At 47.6% G+C, this 17,651-nt stretch overlaps 1 protein-coding gene across 2 annotated transcripts in view; it reads left to right on the forward strand.

The window, feature by feature from the left end:
* Window positions 1-13,509, forward strand: part of HSPA12A (heat shock protein family A (Hsp70) member 12A) — a 156,061-nt gene extending 142,552 nt beyond the window's left edge. For both annotated transcript variants that reach the window (XM_023511611.1, XM_023511612.1), the window contains 6 exons: window positions 2,595-2,766; window positions 6,135-6,221; window positions 6,960-7,064; window positions 7,827-8,085; window positions 11,606-11,709; window positions 12,741-13,509. In XM_023511611.1, coding sequence (XP_023367379.1) covers window positions 2,595-2,766; window positions 6,135-6,221; window positions 6,960-7,064; window positions 7,827-8,085; window positions 11,606-11,709; window positions 12,741-13,378 — 1,365 coding nt within the window. In that variant the 3' untranslated portion in view covers window positions 13,379-13,509. The remainder of the gene's footprint in view (window positions 1-2,594; window positions 2,767-6,134; window positions 6,222-6,959; window positions 7,065-7,826; window positions 8,086-11,605; window positions 11,710-12,740) is intronic.
* The last annotated feature ends 4,142 nt before the right edge of the window (window positions 13,510-17,651 follow it).

Raw genomic sequence — 17,651 nt, forward strand, 5'->3', positions numbered from 1 at the left:
AGCAACCTCAAAGTCTTAGGCTTAAGCGATTCTCTTGCCTCAGCCTCCCAAGTAGCTGGGACTACAGGTGCCCGCCACAACACCTGGCTATTTTTTTGGTTGCAGTTGTCATTGTTGTTTACCAGGCCCAGGCTGGGTTCAAACCTGCCGGCCTCGGTGTATGTGGCCAGTGCCCGGCCCACTGAGCTATGGGCGCCGCTGACCTTTGCCTTTCTTTCTTCACCCTGACTTTCCTCCCCTGGCTCCACTCTCAGGCTCACCCTCCTGCTGTGTTTACTTTCGAGTCTGAACTTTGGAAGAGGCTTATGCACACAGGCCAGGAGCATCTCCCTGGCTAATCCTTCCTTCTTCCTCGCCCCTTTGTGGGAGGCTGCCTGCTTAGCTTCGCTTCTCCCAGGCGGTCCTTATGTTACAAAGCTATGAAGACAGAAAAATCCGCACACAAGCTGTCCTTCCGAGGGGCTCCTTTGGTCTTCTTTCGGATTTCTTCTGGGCCCCTCGGGATTGAGACTCAGCAGGCGTGCTGGCCTGCACGTGTGTGACTATGGCCTCTTTCACTTTAACCTGAGCATCTTTGTGCTAAGGGTGTCTAACATGACCCTGTGAGGACATGAAGCTGAGGAGGCCGACTTTTGCCCACTGAACTGGGAGCAGTGGGAAATATCCCCATGCATCTGTATCAGTGGCAGGTGGACCGATGTCAGCTATGGGCAGACCCAGCCCCATCCACTCAGGGACTGAGCTGATGGGCATGGACTCTGGCCACTAGGCAGTAGGGCAGGGGTTCACCATAGATAGTGCCGAATATGGTGTGGCTCTCGCCTGGTTTTATAAAGTCTGTCTTCCCCAAATGGTCCTACCATTTGTGAGGCATTTCGCGTTTTCAGTCACCTGCTTGCTGGTAGAATCTCATTAAGACGAAATTAGCTGGGCTTATTCTGGGTGTGGTTATCGTGGAGAACTTCGGCCAGTGGATTCAGGCAGCGCATCATTTGATATTGTCCTGGAGTAAATGGGTAAAGGGATTGTATCTTTAAACCAGTTGAACAGAAGGTCTTAGAAGCGTTGGGGATACACAGGCCTGGACCCACCATGGCAACCAGAGTTGTTAAGAACAGGGGAGCTGGGAGTGGATGAGTGCGGACGGTCTGCAAGGCTCTGACCTGAGCTCTGCCACTCACTGTTTGGTGCCTTGAGCAAGACCCTGATGGTTTTAGCTCTGAATGACTCACGTCCCAAGAAATCCCTCTATCCTAGGCAAACCGGGACAGTAGGTTACCCTACCTCTCTGGGCTTTCATTTCTTTGTGTGTAGAGTGAAGAAGCTGGACAAAGGGCACTGAAGGTCCTTTGCATTCCTAATGTCCTCACCTGAATCCCTCCCCTCCTTGCCCAGTGTTCAGACCTCCTAAGCTCCTTTGCCTAGGACTCTAGGCTGGCTCCTTCTGGCAAGCGGTTGTGTGTGTGACATTAGGAGACCTTCTATACCTGGTCTATAGGAAGGATCACAGAACCTCAAGGGGCTGGCATGGAACTGGGGAGGGGTCTTCTGCAAAGGAAGGGGCATGAAGGCACCGTGCCAAGAGTCCCTAAGAAGAGGCAGCACAGCAGGGCCAGGAATGAAGTGTGCTTCTGTGTGCTGCCATGCCTGTGACAGGAAAACCCTGGGCACCTGAACAGCTCCCAGGCGCAAGTGAGACCCCACATTCCAGCTCAAGGCCATGGGAAGGGGCAGGGCTCAGTTAGAGGTCAAGCCAGGCTGGTGTCTCTGAGCAGCCTCAGAGGGGTGGTCCTGAGGCCTCAGATGGGTACCTGGGGATTGGATTATTAAAGGGATATTTTTTATTATATGTGACAGATATGCATACTAGAAACTCTTAAAGGGTGAGAATAAGGATAAGAGTTTTGAATAAGATACCTCCTAGCTGACTTTCAACCCACACTGTAGAAAATAAGGGGCTAAATGTGGGATTCCAGGAATGGCTTCCTCTGGGAGTCACTGCTCATGTGTCACCCCCAGCAGGCAGACATCCCTCCCAGAACTCTGGAGATAATGGGTCAGATTTCCATACAGCAAAATCAAACGCTTGTCTAGCTGAGGTCTAGCAAGGGTCCATTTGTTTTCAAGGCCACCAGAGATTGGAATTGGCTCTGACTTGGTCAGACCATGTGGCACATTGTAACTGGGGACAGATCATCTGCATTTCATCCTGTGCTGGAAAGCTCAGGGCCTCTGCAACTCTGTCCCTCCACTACATTAAATCCCATCTGCATCCCACAGTCCATGATTTCCTTGGCTTCTTGTGCCTCTCAGTTCTGGGCCAAGCCAGCCCCAAGTGTAAGAGGCCCCATGGCTGGAGAGCCTGGTGCATCTGTAGGGTGCCTGTACATTTCCTTTGGCCACCGTGAGGTGTATGGGCTCCTGGCTTGGAACCCAAGCACCCAGATGTTAAGCTCTGCAGAGCACTGTGTTGGGAGTGCCCCACTGTAGCGGAGCGTAGTGCCCCTCCTTAGGGATGGCAGCCTGGGAGTGGGTGTCCTCTGAGCAGGCCTGCTGGAGGATCCCGGGTCCCAGCCTCTGTTTCTGTCTTCCAGGCAGGCCTGGCTTCCCCCGAGAACTCGGAGCAGCTCATCATTGCCCTGGAGCCCGAGGCGGCCTCCATCTACTGCCGGAAGCTGCGGCTGCACCAGATGATTGAGCTGAGCAGCAAGGCGGCCGTCAATGGGTACAGCGGCAGGGACACAGTAGGAGCTGGGTTTGCACAGGGTACCTCTGCTCTCTCTCTCGCCTCCCACTCTCCCCCACCTGACCCCCGGATGTTTCTCTGCCTCTGATGATCTTTAAGGCACTTGGTGCTGTAATGAAGAATCAAGATACTCCAGCAAGAAGTTGGCTTTCAGCACCTCTGTGCTCAGCCCCACACCCAGCCCCTCTCATGGGCCCCCATAAACTAAGCAATGGTTACCCTGGTCCATCATGCACCAAATTCCTGGTGGGGGACAGCCTGAGGGAGGACGGCCAGGGGAGGCTTCACTCCAAGAACCTGAGGGGGCAGCCTGAGAGCAGTTCTTGGCCTTGCATTTTACTAGACTCCTAATATTTCCTATCTGTTAACTGATTCCTAATCTAATTCCTTTTGCCTGTTTTTAATTCCTTCATTAAGACTGTTGATTTATTGCTGACTCATTCTGTGGGGCCACTTCATGTGTGATGAGCTCATTATGTGTTTTAGCTAAGAGTTTAAAATGCAGAAAGACACAGGCTGGCTTTTCCCGACCTGGGTGATGTTCATTTAACTGTGGAGAGAGAGCAGCACCGAGAGAGAACCGGGATGGGTATTTTAAGGAGGTTTTTCCTCTTTAATAGTTACCTACATGCAAGCTAGTTACAGTCTTGGTCACAGAACTTCATTCCACACTATCCAGGGCTCTGGGGGTCTGTCCAGGGCTACAGGGTTTGCAGACACCCAAGGTCAGGGTCAAAGCACCCACTTGAGCATGAGCAGGAAAGGGGAGTGCTGTTGCTCTGAGCACTCTGCTCTAAGGCAGAGGAAGGCAAACACCCACCTGTCACCCCTCCCCCCAGTCAGAGGAGGAAAAGGAAGACCTCGGTGAGGACCTTTGCCAAGTGGTCCTAGCCACAAACTTGGATGGGAGTTTTCTTTGGTCCTCACACCCAAAGCCTGTGCCTGCACTTCTGAGGCACTGGGCCCGGCTCACCCCGGGCAGAGATGTACATTCTTGCCCAGTTGGTACAAGGCCATCTCTTTCAGGTTTCTTCTCTTCCTTTCACAGGGGCAACTCTGCCCCAGATGTACCTCTGTGCATTTTAGTCCTAAGATTTAGTAATCTGTGAACCTCAGCCCCTAGGCAGTGGCATAAGATTTCCATGTCACCTGGCTGCTGCATCAGCTTGCCCATGGCTGTGTATTATTAGTGTCTTGGGTCTGTCTGGTTTACCCAGAATGAATGAAGAGAAGCTTCCCTTTCAATCTGAACATTCGATTTGTACCTTTTTTTTTTTTTTCCTTGAGACAGAGTCTCATTTTGTTGCCTTCAGTAGAGTGCAGTGGGGTCACGGCTCACAGCAACCTCAAACTCTTGGGCTCAAGTGATCCTCTTGCCTCAGCCTCCCAGGCAGCTGGGGCTAGAGGTGCCCACTACAAAGCCCGGCTATTTTTAGAGACAGGGTCTCCCTCTTGCTCAGGCTAGTCTCAAACTGAGTTCAGGCAATCCACCTGCCTCAGCTTCCCAGAGCGCTGGGATTACAGGAGTGAACCACCATGCCTGGCCTTTGATTTGCCCTTTTCTCCTGAGGCTCATCCTCCCCATGGCTGGCCTCACAGCTGGCCAAATGCATTCATGTTTTACGTACTCAGGACGATATTTTATATTTAAATTTCTGAATTCATGTTTTCACTGGGAAAAAGAGGGATGATTGGGTCTATCATTACATACTTGATTGCCAGTCGTTCATAAACAGAAGTTCCTGTCAGTCTAGCCTAACTCTTCTTAACTTTTTGCAACTATAACACTCGCATTTGGGGGCAATCTGTTTTTGAACGATTGCCTTCCCTGAGAGCTCAGTGTTTGGTTTCCTTTCCTTGAACATATCATATCTGCCCTCCTCCCCACCCCCCACTGCTCTGTGTCTGTGTCCTGTGGCTTGTGGAATTTGCTTCTGCCTCCCTGTACTCCAAGAGTCTTTTTGGTTTTTGAAATCCTCCAATCATTGGCTATCATGACTCCAAAGGGCAGTGAGGCAGGGGCTTGGTGTCAGCCTCACTTTACAGTGTGAACACCTCTCATCTAGGGAGGCAGGTGCTGTCTAGGGGGACCCTGGCAGAGCACTGAATCAGGAGTACCTGAGATGGCTCAGATACTCTTTTGTTATCAAAGCCCAGTGGATGCCACTGGGGAGAGATGGGTCTGGTGCCAGCACTGAAAGGTTTGCCATGAGTATTATTTTACTTCTGAAGGATTGGAAAAGATCAATAAAACATACATTTTTCACAATCTTGGGCTTAATTTGCTCGGAAAATGGGCTCAGTTTTTGAGAGCTCAGTACAAAATTTGATTAGCCTCTTTTGGCTGTGTTTTGTGAATGCCATTTTGTTAGCCATCTAGATGGTTTTAGAAAACCAAATGCCCATTACAAGGTCTGTACCAAGCTCATCTGGCGCTGGTGCTGGGAAAAGGAGGGAGGCCCAGAATCTGGGGAGCTCTCCCAGGCCTGCAGGCTCTCTTTAATCAGGGGACACCTCCCTCTCCACTCTAAACCAGGTCCTGAAGAATTTGGACCTGGCCGGGTGTTTGCCATTCTAATCCCCAGAGAAGAGTGTTTTGTAAATACCGCAGTCCTTGCTGAAAGAGGCCAGCAGGTCAGGGGTGCTTTATCGGATCGTCAGCCAGGAGGGGTTTGTAGGGCAATTCAAAATCAGCAGCACCAGCTTAGGGACTGAAAAAAAAAAAGCGGGGGGAGGTGGTGTGAGGTCAGCAGGGTGGTGGACAGCAGGGCCCATGGCATGAGAGATGCGGGAGCTATGGCCCGAAGCAGAGGTTGTCCCTCTGCGTTCGCACACAGGCCGTGCGGGGCTTTGAAGGGCTCCGAGCTCGGGGCGGACGCGCCACCTTGTGGCGGAAGCGCGTGTTGGCCTGAACAGGGTCAGAAATGGCTCCCCGTCCCTTCGTCCATCCAGGTGGGGAAAACACACCCCTTACTCCTTGAATCAGACAAGGTTCCTTGACTTAAAATTGTCTCACTGAGCGCGCTGCAGGCTGCCTGGCAGACAGCTTTCTCCGTGGGGCAGCAAAGCTGGGAAACCGGCTTATTTTATTAACCCATTCCCCAAAACTTGTCCCGGGAGGAAGGGAGTCTCATCAGGGCGGGGTCTGTGCCCATGCTGCAGAATCTGCCAAGTGGGTGAATAGATGAAGGCCGGTGGAAATTGCTAATTTCTCTCGGAAGGGCTGGCTCTGCGATTCCTGACACTGTATTTAGTCGCTCATTTTGGTCAAGTGTCACTAATGTTCCATCCCTAAATCTCCTCATGCTGTTGCCTCCACTGACTGCAGATGACTGTCCGCTTTTTCATGCTTTCTTACCCGTCGTCATTTTCTTTCTGTGGCCACTAGCTAAGGAACACATACGGCGTAATCGGCAGAGTCGGACCTTTTTGGTGGAGAATGTCATAGGAGAAATCTGGTCCGAGCTGGAGGAAGGTAGCGTCCTTCAATGTCCTTTGCTCTTCCTGGATTTTTTTTTTTTTGTGCTGCTGCCAAAAATGCATTCCCATTTGTCCCTTTTGTACTTTTGGAAAATGCTCAAACTCAGTAGGTTTTAAAAACCACTCTTTTGGGAGCTATAATTTTGCATGTTGTAAAACCGTGCAGAATCTTCAGAAGAAAAGTAGGACTAGGATCCCCAGTTCCAGAGTAAGTCTTGTGTTAGACAGCCGGTAATGTTGGGGCGCTGTTCACGTGGCAGGACGTTGCCCACTAGTATGTGCCGTGTGTCCAGAACTGTGTGACTTTTAAGATTCACTTATCTGGATTCTCCATCCACCCATGCCTAACCGGCCCTCCTGGGCAGATACGGTTGCATTATATTGAGCAGGCGTCCTCAAACTAGGGCCTATGGGCCACATGCAGCCCGCTTAGGACATTTATCCGGCCCCCTGGGTGTTTTTGCTGCCGCTGCCTATCCTGCTTAGCAGCTGACTTGTCCCGGGGGCCCACAGTCCGGCGGCCTACAGTCCGGCCCTCCAACGGTCTGAGGGAAATGAACTGGCCCCCTGTTTAAAAAGTTTGAGGACCCCTGCTCTTGAGTGATGAATAACTTCCAGTGCTGTAAAACCATGTCCTAGTCACTTAGCTGAGTACATCTAGTTGCCACCCATGAGCATGTTTCAGATGGTGTTGGTAAGTAGTCTGTGTACAAGATGGCTTTTTTTGTGCCAGGTGACAAGTATGTGGTTGTGGACAGTGGCGGTGGCACCGTAGACCTGACAGTCCATCAGATACGGTTACCAGAAGGCCACCTGAAGGAACTGTATAAAGCAACAGGTGAGCCCCTGCACGGCTGATTTCCTCACACTGGAGCCATTTCCTGGCAGGTCTGTTTCACTGGTTTCAGATCTTTCTCCAGGTTCCATTCTCAATGCCGTAGGCATATAGGATTGTAGGTGGGAAAGGGTACTAAGGCCTCTTTGAAATCAGAAAGCTATTGGAATTAGGTGTTCTTTATGACACGAACCAGCATGACTTGGGTTTTGGCTTAGTGTGAGCCTGTTTAAGTTCATAGCCAAGGGATTTCGTTTCTGGAAGTTCTGGTGGGATGTGATGGTAATTTGGTGTTGCCTACAACTTAGTGCTAAGGTCAGGATACCATGTTTTGAATCAAGATTGCCATACCAAAGAATGTGTTCTTTCTCTCTGGGGGAGGGAGTAACAAATAATCAGTGGATCACCCAGGGCCTAGACGAGGCCTGCTGCTTTTCCGGACCCTGCCTTTGGATTTCTGGGGTGGGAATACCAGGATGTTCCTTGTTAGATAAAATTGTTGATTTTATTTAAAATCTAATTGATTTAAAACAGATGGTTGAAGAGAGATTTCTGTAGGAAAAAGTTTCTCCATATGGAATAAGAAGAACCTAAGGGTTTTGAAGTGTAAGTAAAAACTTATAGCTATAGTCTGCTTGCTCAGTGGGTCCGAGTTTGTGTGACTCTGTGCTTCAGAGAGGAACACGGGGTAGGTCTGTTTCTCAGAGGTCGGATTCATCTTCTAATGGTTCGTAACATCATGCTCCTGCTTTGTTCTCCACTCAGGTGGACCCTATGGATCCTTAGGAGTAGATTATGAATTTGAAAAACTTCTGTGTAAAATATTTGGAGAGGATTTTATTGAACAGTTCAAAATCAAACGGCCTGCAGCCTGGGTTGACCTAATGATAGCATTTGAGTCTCGAAAAAGAGCAGCTGCTCCAGACCGAACTAACCCGCTGAACATCACCCTGCCCTTTTCGTTCATTGACTACTACAAGAAGTTCCGTGGGCACAGCGTGGAACACGCCCTGAGGAAAAGCAAGTGAGTTGGGCTGCCTGTTGGCTCAGGGCCTTCTTGGGTGGACTGAGGCAGTGGGAGAAGGAAGGGGGTGTGGACTCTGAGTTTCAATCCTACACACTTATTGTGTGACCTTGGGCAAGGGACTCAACTTCTCTATTCCACAGTTTTTTTTAATCTGGAAAACGGGGATAGTAATTACACTTACCTCTAAGAATTGTTATGAGGATGAAATGAATTCAGATCTGGTAGGTGCTTAGCACCATGCCTGGGCCCTGGCAAGAATTATCTATGTGTTAATTAGTATTCACTAAAAAAAAAAAAATAAGCTTTATAAAAGCAGAGAAGTTGAATTTTGGCTGCTTCTGTATGTCCTGTGTCTAGGAGAGAACTGGCATATAGTAAGTGTCAGTAATTGTTGAGTCTCATGGAAATCTAAGTTTCCTACTGAGTTACTCTGAATCCCTTGGCTGTAGGAAGGAGTTTATTTTTCAGCTTGTTGTAAAATAAGCATGTTTGGAAGATAGTTAAAAGCTGAATTTTAAAATAATAGATAAAAGTTGTAGATTTATAATAACCTTACAAATTTATTTGAGATATATATATAGATATATATAGATATATATCCATAGTGAAATGATTACTCCAGGCATCCTCAAACTGCGGCCTGTGGACCACATGCAGCCTGCCTAGGACATTTATCTGGCTCACCGGGTGTTTTTGCCGCCACTGCCTGTCCTGCTTAGCAGCTGACTCGTCCCAGGGCCTGCAGTCTGGCCCTCCAATGGTCTGAGGGACAGTGAACTGGCCCCTGTTCAAAAGTTTGAGGACCCCTCCTATAGACCCAAACACATTTCCATACAGTTAACTTCTCATAATTTTTTCTTAAAACCTTTCTTTTTTTTTTTTTTTGAGACAGAGTCTCAAGCTGTCGCCTTAGGTAGAGTGCTGTGCGTCACAGCTCACAGAGACCTCAAACTCTTGGGCTTAAGCAATTTTCTTGCCTCAGTCTCCCAAATAGGTAGACTACAGGTGCCCACCACAACACCCGGCTATTTTTTGGTTGTAGTTGTCATCATTGTTTGGCAGGCCCAGACTGGATTCAAACCCGCCAGCTCTGGTGTATGTGGCTGGCGCCCTAGCCGCTTGAGCTACAAGCGGCTGAGCCTTCTTATAACCTTTTTATAAGGGAATATTTTGAAAACTTCTTGTAGAAAATACCCATCATCCAGCTTCAACAATTGTCCATTCCTATCCCATCTTAATCCTCCAGTGATTTTAAAGCAAATCTCAGATACATTATACTCTAATGCACAAATATGTCACTATGTAGCTCGAAAGGAGATACATTTTAAATCATAACCATAATACCATTCTCACACTTAAAAAATGAACGATTCTTCAATGTCATCAAACATTCAAATAACATCAACATCTTTTCAATTGTCTCGCAAATTTTGTTTGTGGTTTAAGTCAGCATCCAAATGGGCTGCACACAGCGACTAAGTGATAAGCCTCTCAAGTCCCACTTAACGTATAGGTTCCTCACCTGTTTTGCTCCTTTGCAGTTTATTAGATTCTCACACTGGTAGTTTGTCCTATAGTTTCCTACAGTCTGGGTTTTGCTCACCGCATGCCCACACTATTAGTGTCACACAGCACGTTCTGTCCCCTGTTTTTTTGGTTTGTTTTTTGTTTTGCAAATTGGCAGATTAACTTAAACATTTAATCAGATTCGAGTTTGAGGTTTTGGCAAGTTGGAATCTTTGGCAAATCTGCTTCATAGTCTTTCCTACTGTGGTGCATCACATCACGGGACGAATCATGTCTGCTTGTCTCTCCTTCCAAGATGATCTTTGTCTGGGTCCACGAATCCCTGAGGTCAGTTAGGGCAGACACATGGTGGTGGTCTTATCCTATCCCTCCTGTTCCTTCTTTTATTTTAGCTAGACTACTTCAATAGAGAATCTTTTCTCCTTAGAGGTTTGGTTGCCCTGAAGTGCAGTTCATATAGAAATTTGGTCATTTCCCCACCCCCATAAGTTTAAAAAAAAAAAGTTATTTCCTAACATCTTCCAAAGTGGCTAAGGGGTTTTCTTTTTTCTTTTGCAAGGGTACGAGGGGAGTGTCATGAAGAATTAATGGATTTGGGTAGCACTTGTGGCTCAAAGGAGTTAGGGCACTGGCCCCATATATTGGAGGTGGCGGGTTCAAATCCAGCCAAAAACTGCAAAAAAAAAAAAAGAAAAAAAGAAAAAGAAAAAAAAAGAATTAATGGATTTAAGCACATTTGATGTACTTTAAACCATGGCAGTTATACTCTTATTGATGCTCAAGTTGTCCCATCTTGGCCTGAGGCCAACTCAGGTTGGCTCTGCGTCCCTTTGACATGACACAAATGGTCTTTGACAGTGTCTTTGCCATCTGATATGTGAAGACACTCTTGGTTTATCATGTACCTTACCTGCCTCAGACCTGGAGTTGGCCTTTGGGTCCTTTTAATGGGAAACAAAATAGACTTAATTCCAGGTCTTTTTGCCTTTGTTCTCTCTGCCCTGTTGGTCCCCCACAGAGGGCACCTGCATGATTCTGGGGCCACTCAACATTCCTACAAAGGAAGCTGACCATGCCAGTCATGGGATCACGGCACTCCATACCGTGTTGTCCTTTGGGGACGGAACTCCCGGTCTGGGAGACCTGGCACCATCTAGAACACATCACTGGGAAGCAGCTGGTGTACCTTTGCATCAGGGACATAGATTCCATTTGCTTTGCCCTTCTGAACTTTAGATCAGGTGGCATACACACCGTGGGTTTGAGTGACAGTCAGGCCCTGGCATTTGTTTCATTCCAGAAAGTTTCAAAGTGTTTCCACAGACATGGTTTTTAATGTAATCTTCACAACAGCCCCTCTAAGGGAGGTAAGGGACCTGTTATTGACTTCCAGACATAAAGACAGGGCTCAGAGGACAGGGAGGCCAATCTGCCTGAGGTTCCTGTAGCTCCTGGCAGGGGGTGGCTAGACCAGAGCCCCACAGTTCCAGCTTCCTGCCCAGGGTTCTTTCTGCTCCACACCACCACTCCTGGACATGCCGCCCCTTTGACAGAGACACCGTGAGGGCCATCGAGTAGGAATTAGGCTGATCTCTGTCTCGTGATAGGTGCCTGGAGGGCTGAGGACATGCATCTGAGCACAAATGTTTGTAGCTGTACGTGGCAGTACAAGGAACATGTCATGTGGACCTTTACCATGCTGGCTTCCAACTATTGTTGGACTTGCAATGTGGTGCTCCGTAGGACACGGAGACCCTTCATTTATCTCCTTGGGAAGGTCAGCCACAGCCAAATGCTACCTTTAGCTTTCAAGCTCCTCAGGGTTCAGAGCCTGGCAGTTTAGGGGATTTCCAAGGGTGCCTTTGACTTTCAATCTTTTTATGTCCCCAGCATGTGACAAATGTCCTGCGAGGGCTCTTGTTTCTGCAGAGAAGCCTGGGTCTTGTATAGATACTCACTGCTTGCTCCTCTCTGTGCCGTCCTCCCACAGTGTGGATTTTGTGAAGTGGTCCTCACAGGGAATGCTGAGGATGAGTCCAGACGCCATGAACGCCCTTTTTAAGCCCACCATCGACAGCATCATTGAGCATCTCCGTAAGTATCCAGCAGGACGTGGCTTTGGGGACTGGCTTTTCCGGCATCTCCAGCCTGTGTTTGTAAAGTTGGGTTGGCAAAGGGTCCAGGCCTGGGAGCCACAGGCCAAGGCCCTGCTGGATTTTGCTGGGCACAGTTCTGAGTCCCTGTCCTCAGGCCATGCAAAGCTGCTGGGTGCCTTTCTCATCTGAGCTTTCAGTTTGCTCCCAGAAGTCAGAGAGTTGGAAGCTCTAAAGCAGGGGTTCTCAACCTTCCTAATGCCGCGACCTTTTAATATAGTTCCTCATGTTGTGGTGACCCCCAACTGTAAAATTATTTTTGTTGCTACTTCATAACTGTAATTTTGCTACTGTTATGAATCGTAATGTAAATATCTGATATGCAGGATGTATTTTCATTGTTACAAAGGGGTCACAACCCACAGGTTGAGAACCACTGCTCTAAAGCATTTTAGCTGAAAGTTAGGAATCCTTACCCTGCTAGAGAAGCAGGGACTGCTGCGTAACCCAGAGGGAAGCCTGCACGAGGCAATGCTGTTATCCTGCTTCATTGGTGGCTCTCTCCCAGGGACACACAGCACACTCACTAGAGACCTTTTGCAGTATCCAAGCACTTCCCCTCCAATCCACTTCCTGCCCCTCACCGACCAAATCAGATGGGATTTTTATGAAAATCCAAGCATACTTATGACAGCCTGCCTTGACTTACTCAACAGAACCACGTTTGGAGAGCTTTAGGAATATTCATTTATGTGTAACAAATCCTATTTAAAATTGCTATCATTTATCTGTCCAAATGGGTTTCTACTTAGTAGCAGCTCTGGCATTTATTCCCGAACATATTGGTATACAAACTCCCTTTCTTTAAAGGATCAGCTCTACAAAAATTCTGCTCAGGGAGTTCAGACTAAAGCCCACCCTCCTGTTGGCCCATGTGCTCTTATCCATCCCCCACAGACTCAGGCCGTTCTCCTTCCCTCTTGCTTGCCGGCTTTGGGTGAGAGGATGTTCTCCCCTTCTCTTTCCTTTCAGGGGACCTGTTTCAGAAGCCCGAGGTGTCTACTGTCAAGTTCCTCTTCCTCGTGGGTGGCTTTGCGGAGGCGCCCCTCCTGCAGCAGGCTGTGCAGGCTGCCTTCGGGGACAAGTGCCGGATCATCATCCCCCAGGATGTGGGCCTCACCATCCTCAAGGGTGCCGTCCTCTTCGGCCTGGACCCCGCCGTCATCAAGGTGCGCCGGTCCCCACTCACCTATGGGGTGGGTGTGCTGAACCGCTACGTGGAGGGCAAACACCCGCCTGAGAAGCTGCTGGTGAAGGATGGCACTCGCTGGTGCACCGATGTCTTTGACAAGTTCATCTCTGCTGACCAGTCAGTGGCCCTGGGGGAGCTGGTGAAGCGTAGCTATACCCCGGCGAAGCCCTCCCAGTTGGTCATTGTCATCAACATCTATAGCTCTGAGCATGACGACGTCAGCTTCATCACTGACCCCGGAGTGAAGAAGTGTGGCACGCTGCGCCTGGATCTCACAGGGACCAGTGGCACAGGGGTGCCCGCCCGGAGGGAGATCCAGACCCTTATGCAGTTCGGGGACACTGAGATCAAGGCCACGGCTGTCGATATAGCCACCTCCAAGAGTGTCAAAGTGGGAATCGACTTCTTAAATTACTAACTGCCACTTCCCATTACCTGCCCCCTTGGACTGGACTTATCTGCATCTGCTGACCTCAACCTTGACTGTTTTTTCCCTGACCTTGACCCTGGCCATTGCCCACCTGAATTTTAGCAGGGAAGATGAGAACAATCAAGGCTAGAAACAATTAGGGATTTTGGAGGGCATGCCGGGGTCACTAAAACTGCCAGAGATCAGGACTAAAGTTTGGACATAGGAAATTAAAGGATCCTAGAAGAGCAGTTAGTTTTCAGAGGCACGACATGGTGACACAGCCACCGACGAGAGAATCACTACATTTCTGCAGCAGTGTCTGAGCTTGCTCTGAATAGATACCTGTTCACCAGGATTTAGGAAGCCCTCTTGCTGTCTTCATAGATTCAAAATGAGATCTTTGAGTCAGGAGGAGATCTTCATCTGAGACTTCTAAAAATTTTTGGATGGCAATCAGTATAAAATGCCACCCATCTGCAGTTAATTTCTTTTCACATCATGTGATTGTAAGTGGTGATTCAGTGGAATGCTTTTAGCTGGTGGCAGAAGACTGCCTACGCTGGGCACTGTTTTAGGTTTTCTTGTAACTTCAATAATGAGGAAGATCTGGGGAGATAACTGTAGCCTTGGCTAATTCCCAGATTTCCACGAGTAGTAAAACTGATACCTTACCTTTTCAGCAAGTAAAAGTTCTGATGGAAATGGATATTAAAGAGTTACTGACAGATCCTAAATTATATGCTGTGATACAGTTCCCAGAATGCCAAGTTCTGGTTTCTGGGTTCATAAGTAATTTTAGTAAATCTTAGTAGAAATTGTGAGAAAATGAGATTGGCATTTCCCGTGTTCACAGAAGGCCAGGACCGTGCCCCACCTGCACATGCTTTTAAATTACCCCCCTCTTTCCACCCTCCTTAGTCTCCCTAAGAGTTCTGGCCATTTATCTCCACATTTTGAAAGCAATACTTGGTGAAATATGAGCAGAGAATCTGTTCTATGAAATGTTCCATTAATATCTTCAGTTTTTAAAGCCTGTCTAAAAATAATTTGTAGATCTGTACTTGATGAGTTAGATGAATTAAGCCAGGTCTTTTCCTCCCCCAAGCAGGTCTGTGCTCACCTGCATCAGATTTACCTGAGTGCTTGTTAAAAACAGGTTCTTGGATCCGGTCCCTTTTTAACTGCAGTCAGCTTTTGGAGAGGGGACAAGGATCTGCATGTTCAGTGTTTACCACAGGTGATTGTGGTTCAGCTGAAATCTGCTTAAATGCTAACTTCAGGTTTTGTCAAAGCGGAGGCACAGACCATAGCCTTCCCCCTCTGGTCTTCCCCTTAGGGTTCTCTTAGGTCCAAAGAGTGGTTCTCAACCTGTGGGTCGTGACCCCTTTGTAACGATGAAAATACATCCTGCATATCAGGTATTTACATTACGATTCATAACAGTAGCAAAATGACAGTTATGAAGTAGCAAAGAAAATAATTATATGGTCGGGGGTCACCACAACCTGAGGAACTGTATTAAAGGGTGGCGGCATCAGGAAGGTTGAGAACCACTGTCTTAGGAAGAGGGTTAACTTGTGAAGGTGAGCCTGCACCTTGTCCTCTGGGTGGGTGGGGCTGAGGCTCCAGTTGTCTTGGGGATGGCACTTTTCATAGGAAGGCTGTGGGGAGGATAAAGGCAGTGAGAAAGAAGCCCCAAGAGCAGGGCTGACTGAGGAGGAGCCAGCCAGAGGGTCTGTGTTCTCTCCCTGCTGTACCAAGCCAGTTTTCTCCCACACTTAGGAGCCAACTGAGGAAAAAGAATCAAGAATCTGACTCAGAGCCCATCTGATCTGTTGAAAGCTGTCTTTTCCACCTGCTAGAATTCATTCCCGTTTTAAATCACCGGAGGCATGCATAATGAATGAACAGAGAAGGAGGGAATCAGCTTCGAATGCAAATTGGATTCACAAACCCATTATCATGGCAGATATGCAGATTTTAAATAGCTTTTTCAATTTCATTTTCACATCTTCACATCGCCTGCTGCAGAATTCCTCACTAGAATGTAAAACATGAGCAAATCACAGACTGAGAGTGCTAATCACATACCTTGGTGGCAGGACGCTGTGTCCCGGCATAAAGGTGTGTTTGCTAGTGCCTCCTGCTGCCTGCTCTGCTTCAGAAGCTAAATGTTCTGGGTCTGTCTTTGGTGTTGCCAGCCATACTCTACAGATAAGACTTTGCAACGTTGTTATGAGTAATATAATTTTGTGTATATATAACATTAGAATATTGTACAGAATCTTGATTTCTACAATATGCTTTTCTTGTTTAAAAAGAAGAAAATGCTCTTTGATTGCTGTCCTTCATTTTCCACAGTTTCATTTTTCAGTCGTGCTCACTAATTATCATTTCATGCTGATACCAAGCCATGGACTATGTTTGCAAGACGGAGCAGTAGACAGAGGTGCCTAAGGTCCAAACACACAGACCACCCAGATCAACAGCTTCATCAGACCCTTCTACACACACTCACTTCCCAAAGAGTCACAGATTATACTTAACAGAGCATATTGTATCAATTCTCCTGTATAGACTTTGAGAGTTGAACATTCTGGTTCTGTAAGCCATATGACAGTACGGAACAACATAAGTAAACTCTGCATCCTACGATGTCACCAACCTCTCCTTCTGGGGCAGTCACTGTGAGGGCAAGTGTGGTCCACCATGGGTGATGTTTTTAGTATGCCAGGAAAGGAACCAAGTGGTACCCAGACCCAGCTTTTCTCCTGAATTAAATGTAATATAGTTGAGTCCCCCTTTTCTTGGCTAACATAAAGCTTTTCCCACCCTGAATTAAGGATGTCTCCTTGTCTGTTTCTCTTAAATGAGCTGATAGAAATCTGCAGTGTTGGCAAATAGATGATGGAGGGGGTAATAGTTTTACTGGACTTTGTTCTGGCCACAGATATGCAGCCCGGGCATCAAACTCCTTAAATGAAACCCCTAAATAATTCCTGCCTCTCCCCACCCCCCACTGAAGTATTCTAGAATAAAAGCACTGGATAAGTATACTTGAATACAGCTTCTCATCTTAAAAAGTTTCTCCAAGGCCTGTTGTTTTGACCCACTACTCGATTGTCCTTGGCATATTATCTGATAGTCATGTTTCTTAGAAGTGGAACTGTCAAGGATTTCCTTTGTAACTGTCTTTTCTGTACACGGCAAGCATTAATAAATGCTAAATAACAGACAAGTTCTAGACAGGATGGGAGGGGGGGAAGGAGCGGAGGGTTTTTGAAAGTGATAGCTAAGTCCAGATGACAAAGGCTGCCCTACCTTTAGAATGGTATTTAGACCAAGTTTAGCTTTTAGAGACCAGGTCTGGTGAACTGCCAGGGTAGCAAAGAATCGCATGCACCAATATATACAAGAGTCAAAATGCATTATTAGTTGAAGATTGAATTTCATAGTAGAGATGTAATAGCTGTGATTAAGCTGCATATGTATGCTGGGAAATGGCTTAAGTGGGTGACTAGCATAAAAGTTGTCGGCCATAACCTCACACCTCTCATCTGCTTGAGTTCTAAAATATCAGCTACTGGGGTCTGTTCACTACAAGAAAAATTCAAACTTCACAGAACTTTGCAGCAGTTCACAACTTCACAGGATCGAATCTGCAAACTCTCTTGTCTTCACAGATGTCTAATAAAGCAAAACTCTGGATCTCATGTGGCCCAGGAATTTTTTTTTCCCCTGTCTGGATTTGTGAATGGAATGATGGACGGGTAATTACCAAGCTCCCCTTCCACCCATCTCAGGTGGAGACTGATGTTCAGGTCCTTTATCAAAGCATTGTAAGTTTTATTAACAGTTGTTCAGACAAGACTAGCCTCTCTGCTGGGAACCAAGGCTCCTTTTTTGCTCCTCTCCCCTCCAAGGTAGAAAACAAAGTGGTCTAGCCAGAGAGAAGGCATTTAAGCTGGGTGGCACTAACAACTCCACCGCGCCCAAATGAAAGGCTTTAAAAACCTGCAGAAGGCCTGAGACACGTGTCTGCCCCGGGCATCCTAGCAAGCACGTGACACTGGCTGTGTCCAGAGCTTTGGGTTAATTCTATGCCCCACAAGAGAATCAGCTCTAGAAGCAGGCCTGAAATGGAGTCCTAGGGCTCTTAAGAGGGCTGTAGATGATATTTGGCTCCACCAGTCTTCCTGAAGTTCAGTTTCTGGGAGAGGAGAGGTCGGGAAGGCTGGGAGGTGTGCGGCGGGCAGTGTCCAGGCAGCCTGCCTCAGTC

This window comes from Otolemur garnettii, unplaced genomic scaffold (assembly GCF_000181295.1).
Source record: "Otolemur garnettii isolate 467f Iridium unplaced genomic scaffold, OtoGar3 scaffold00021, whole genome shotgun sequence".
Taxonomy (NCBI): domain Eukaryota; kingdom Metazoa; phylum Chordata; class Mammalia; order Primates; family Galagidae; genus Otolemur; species Otolemur garnettii.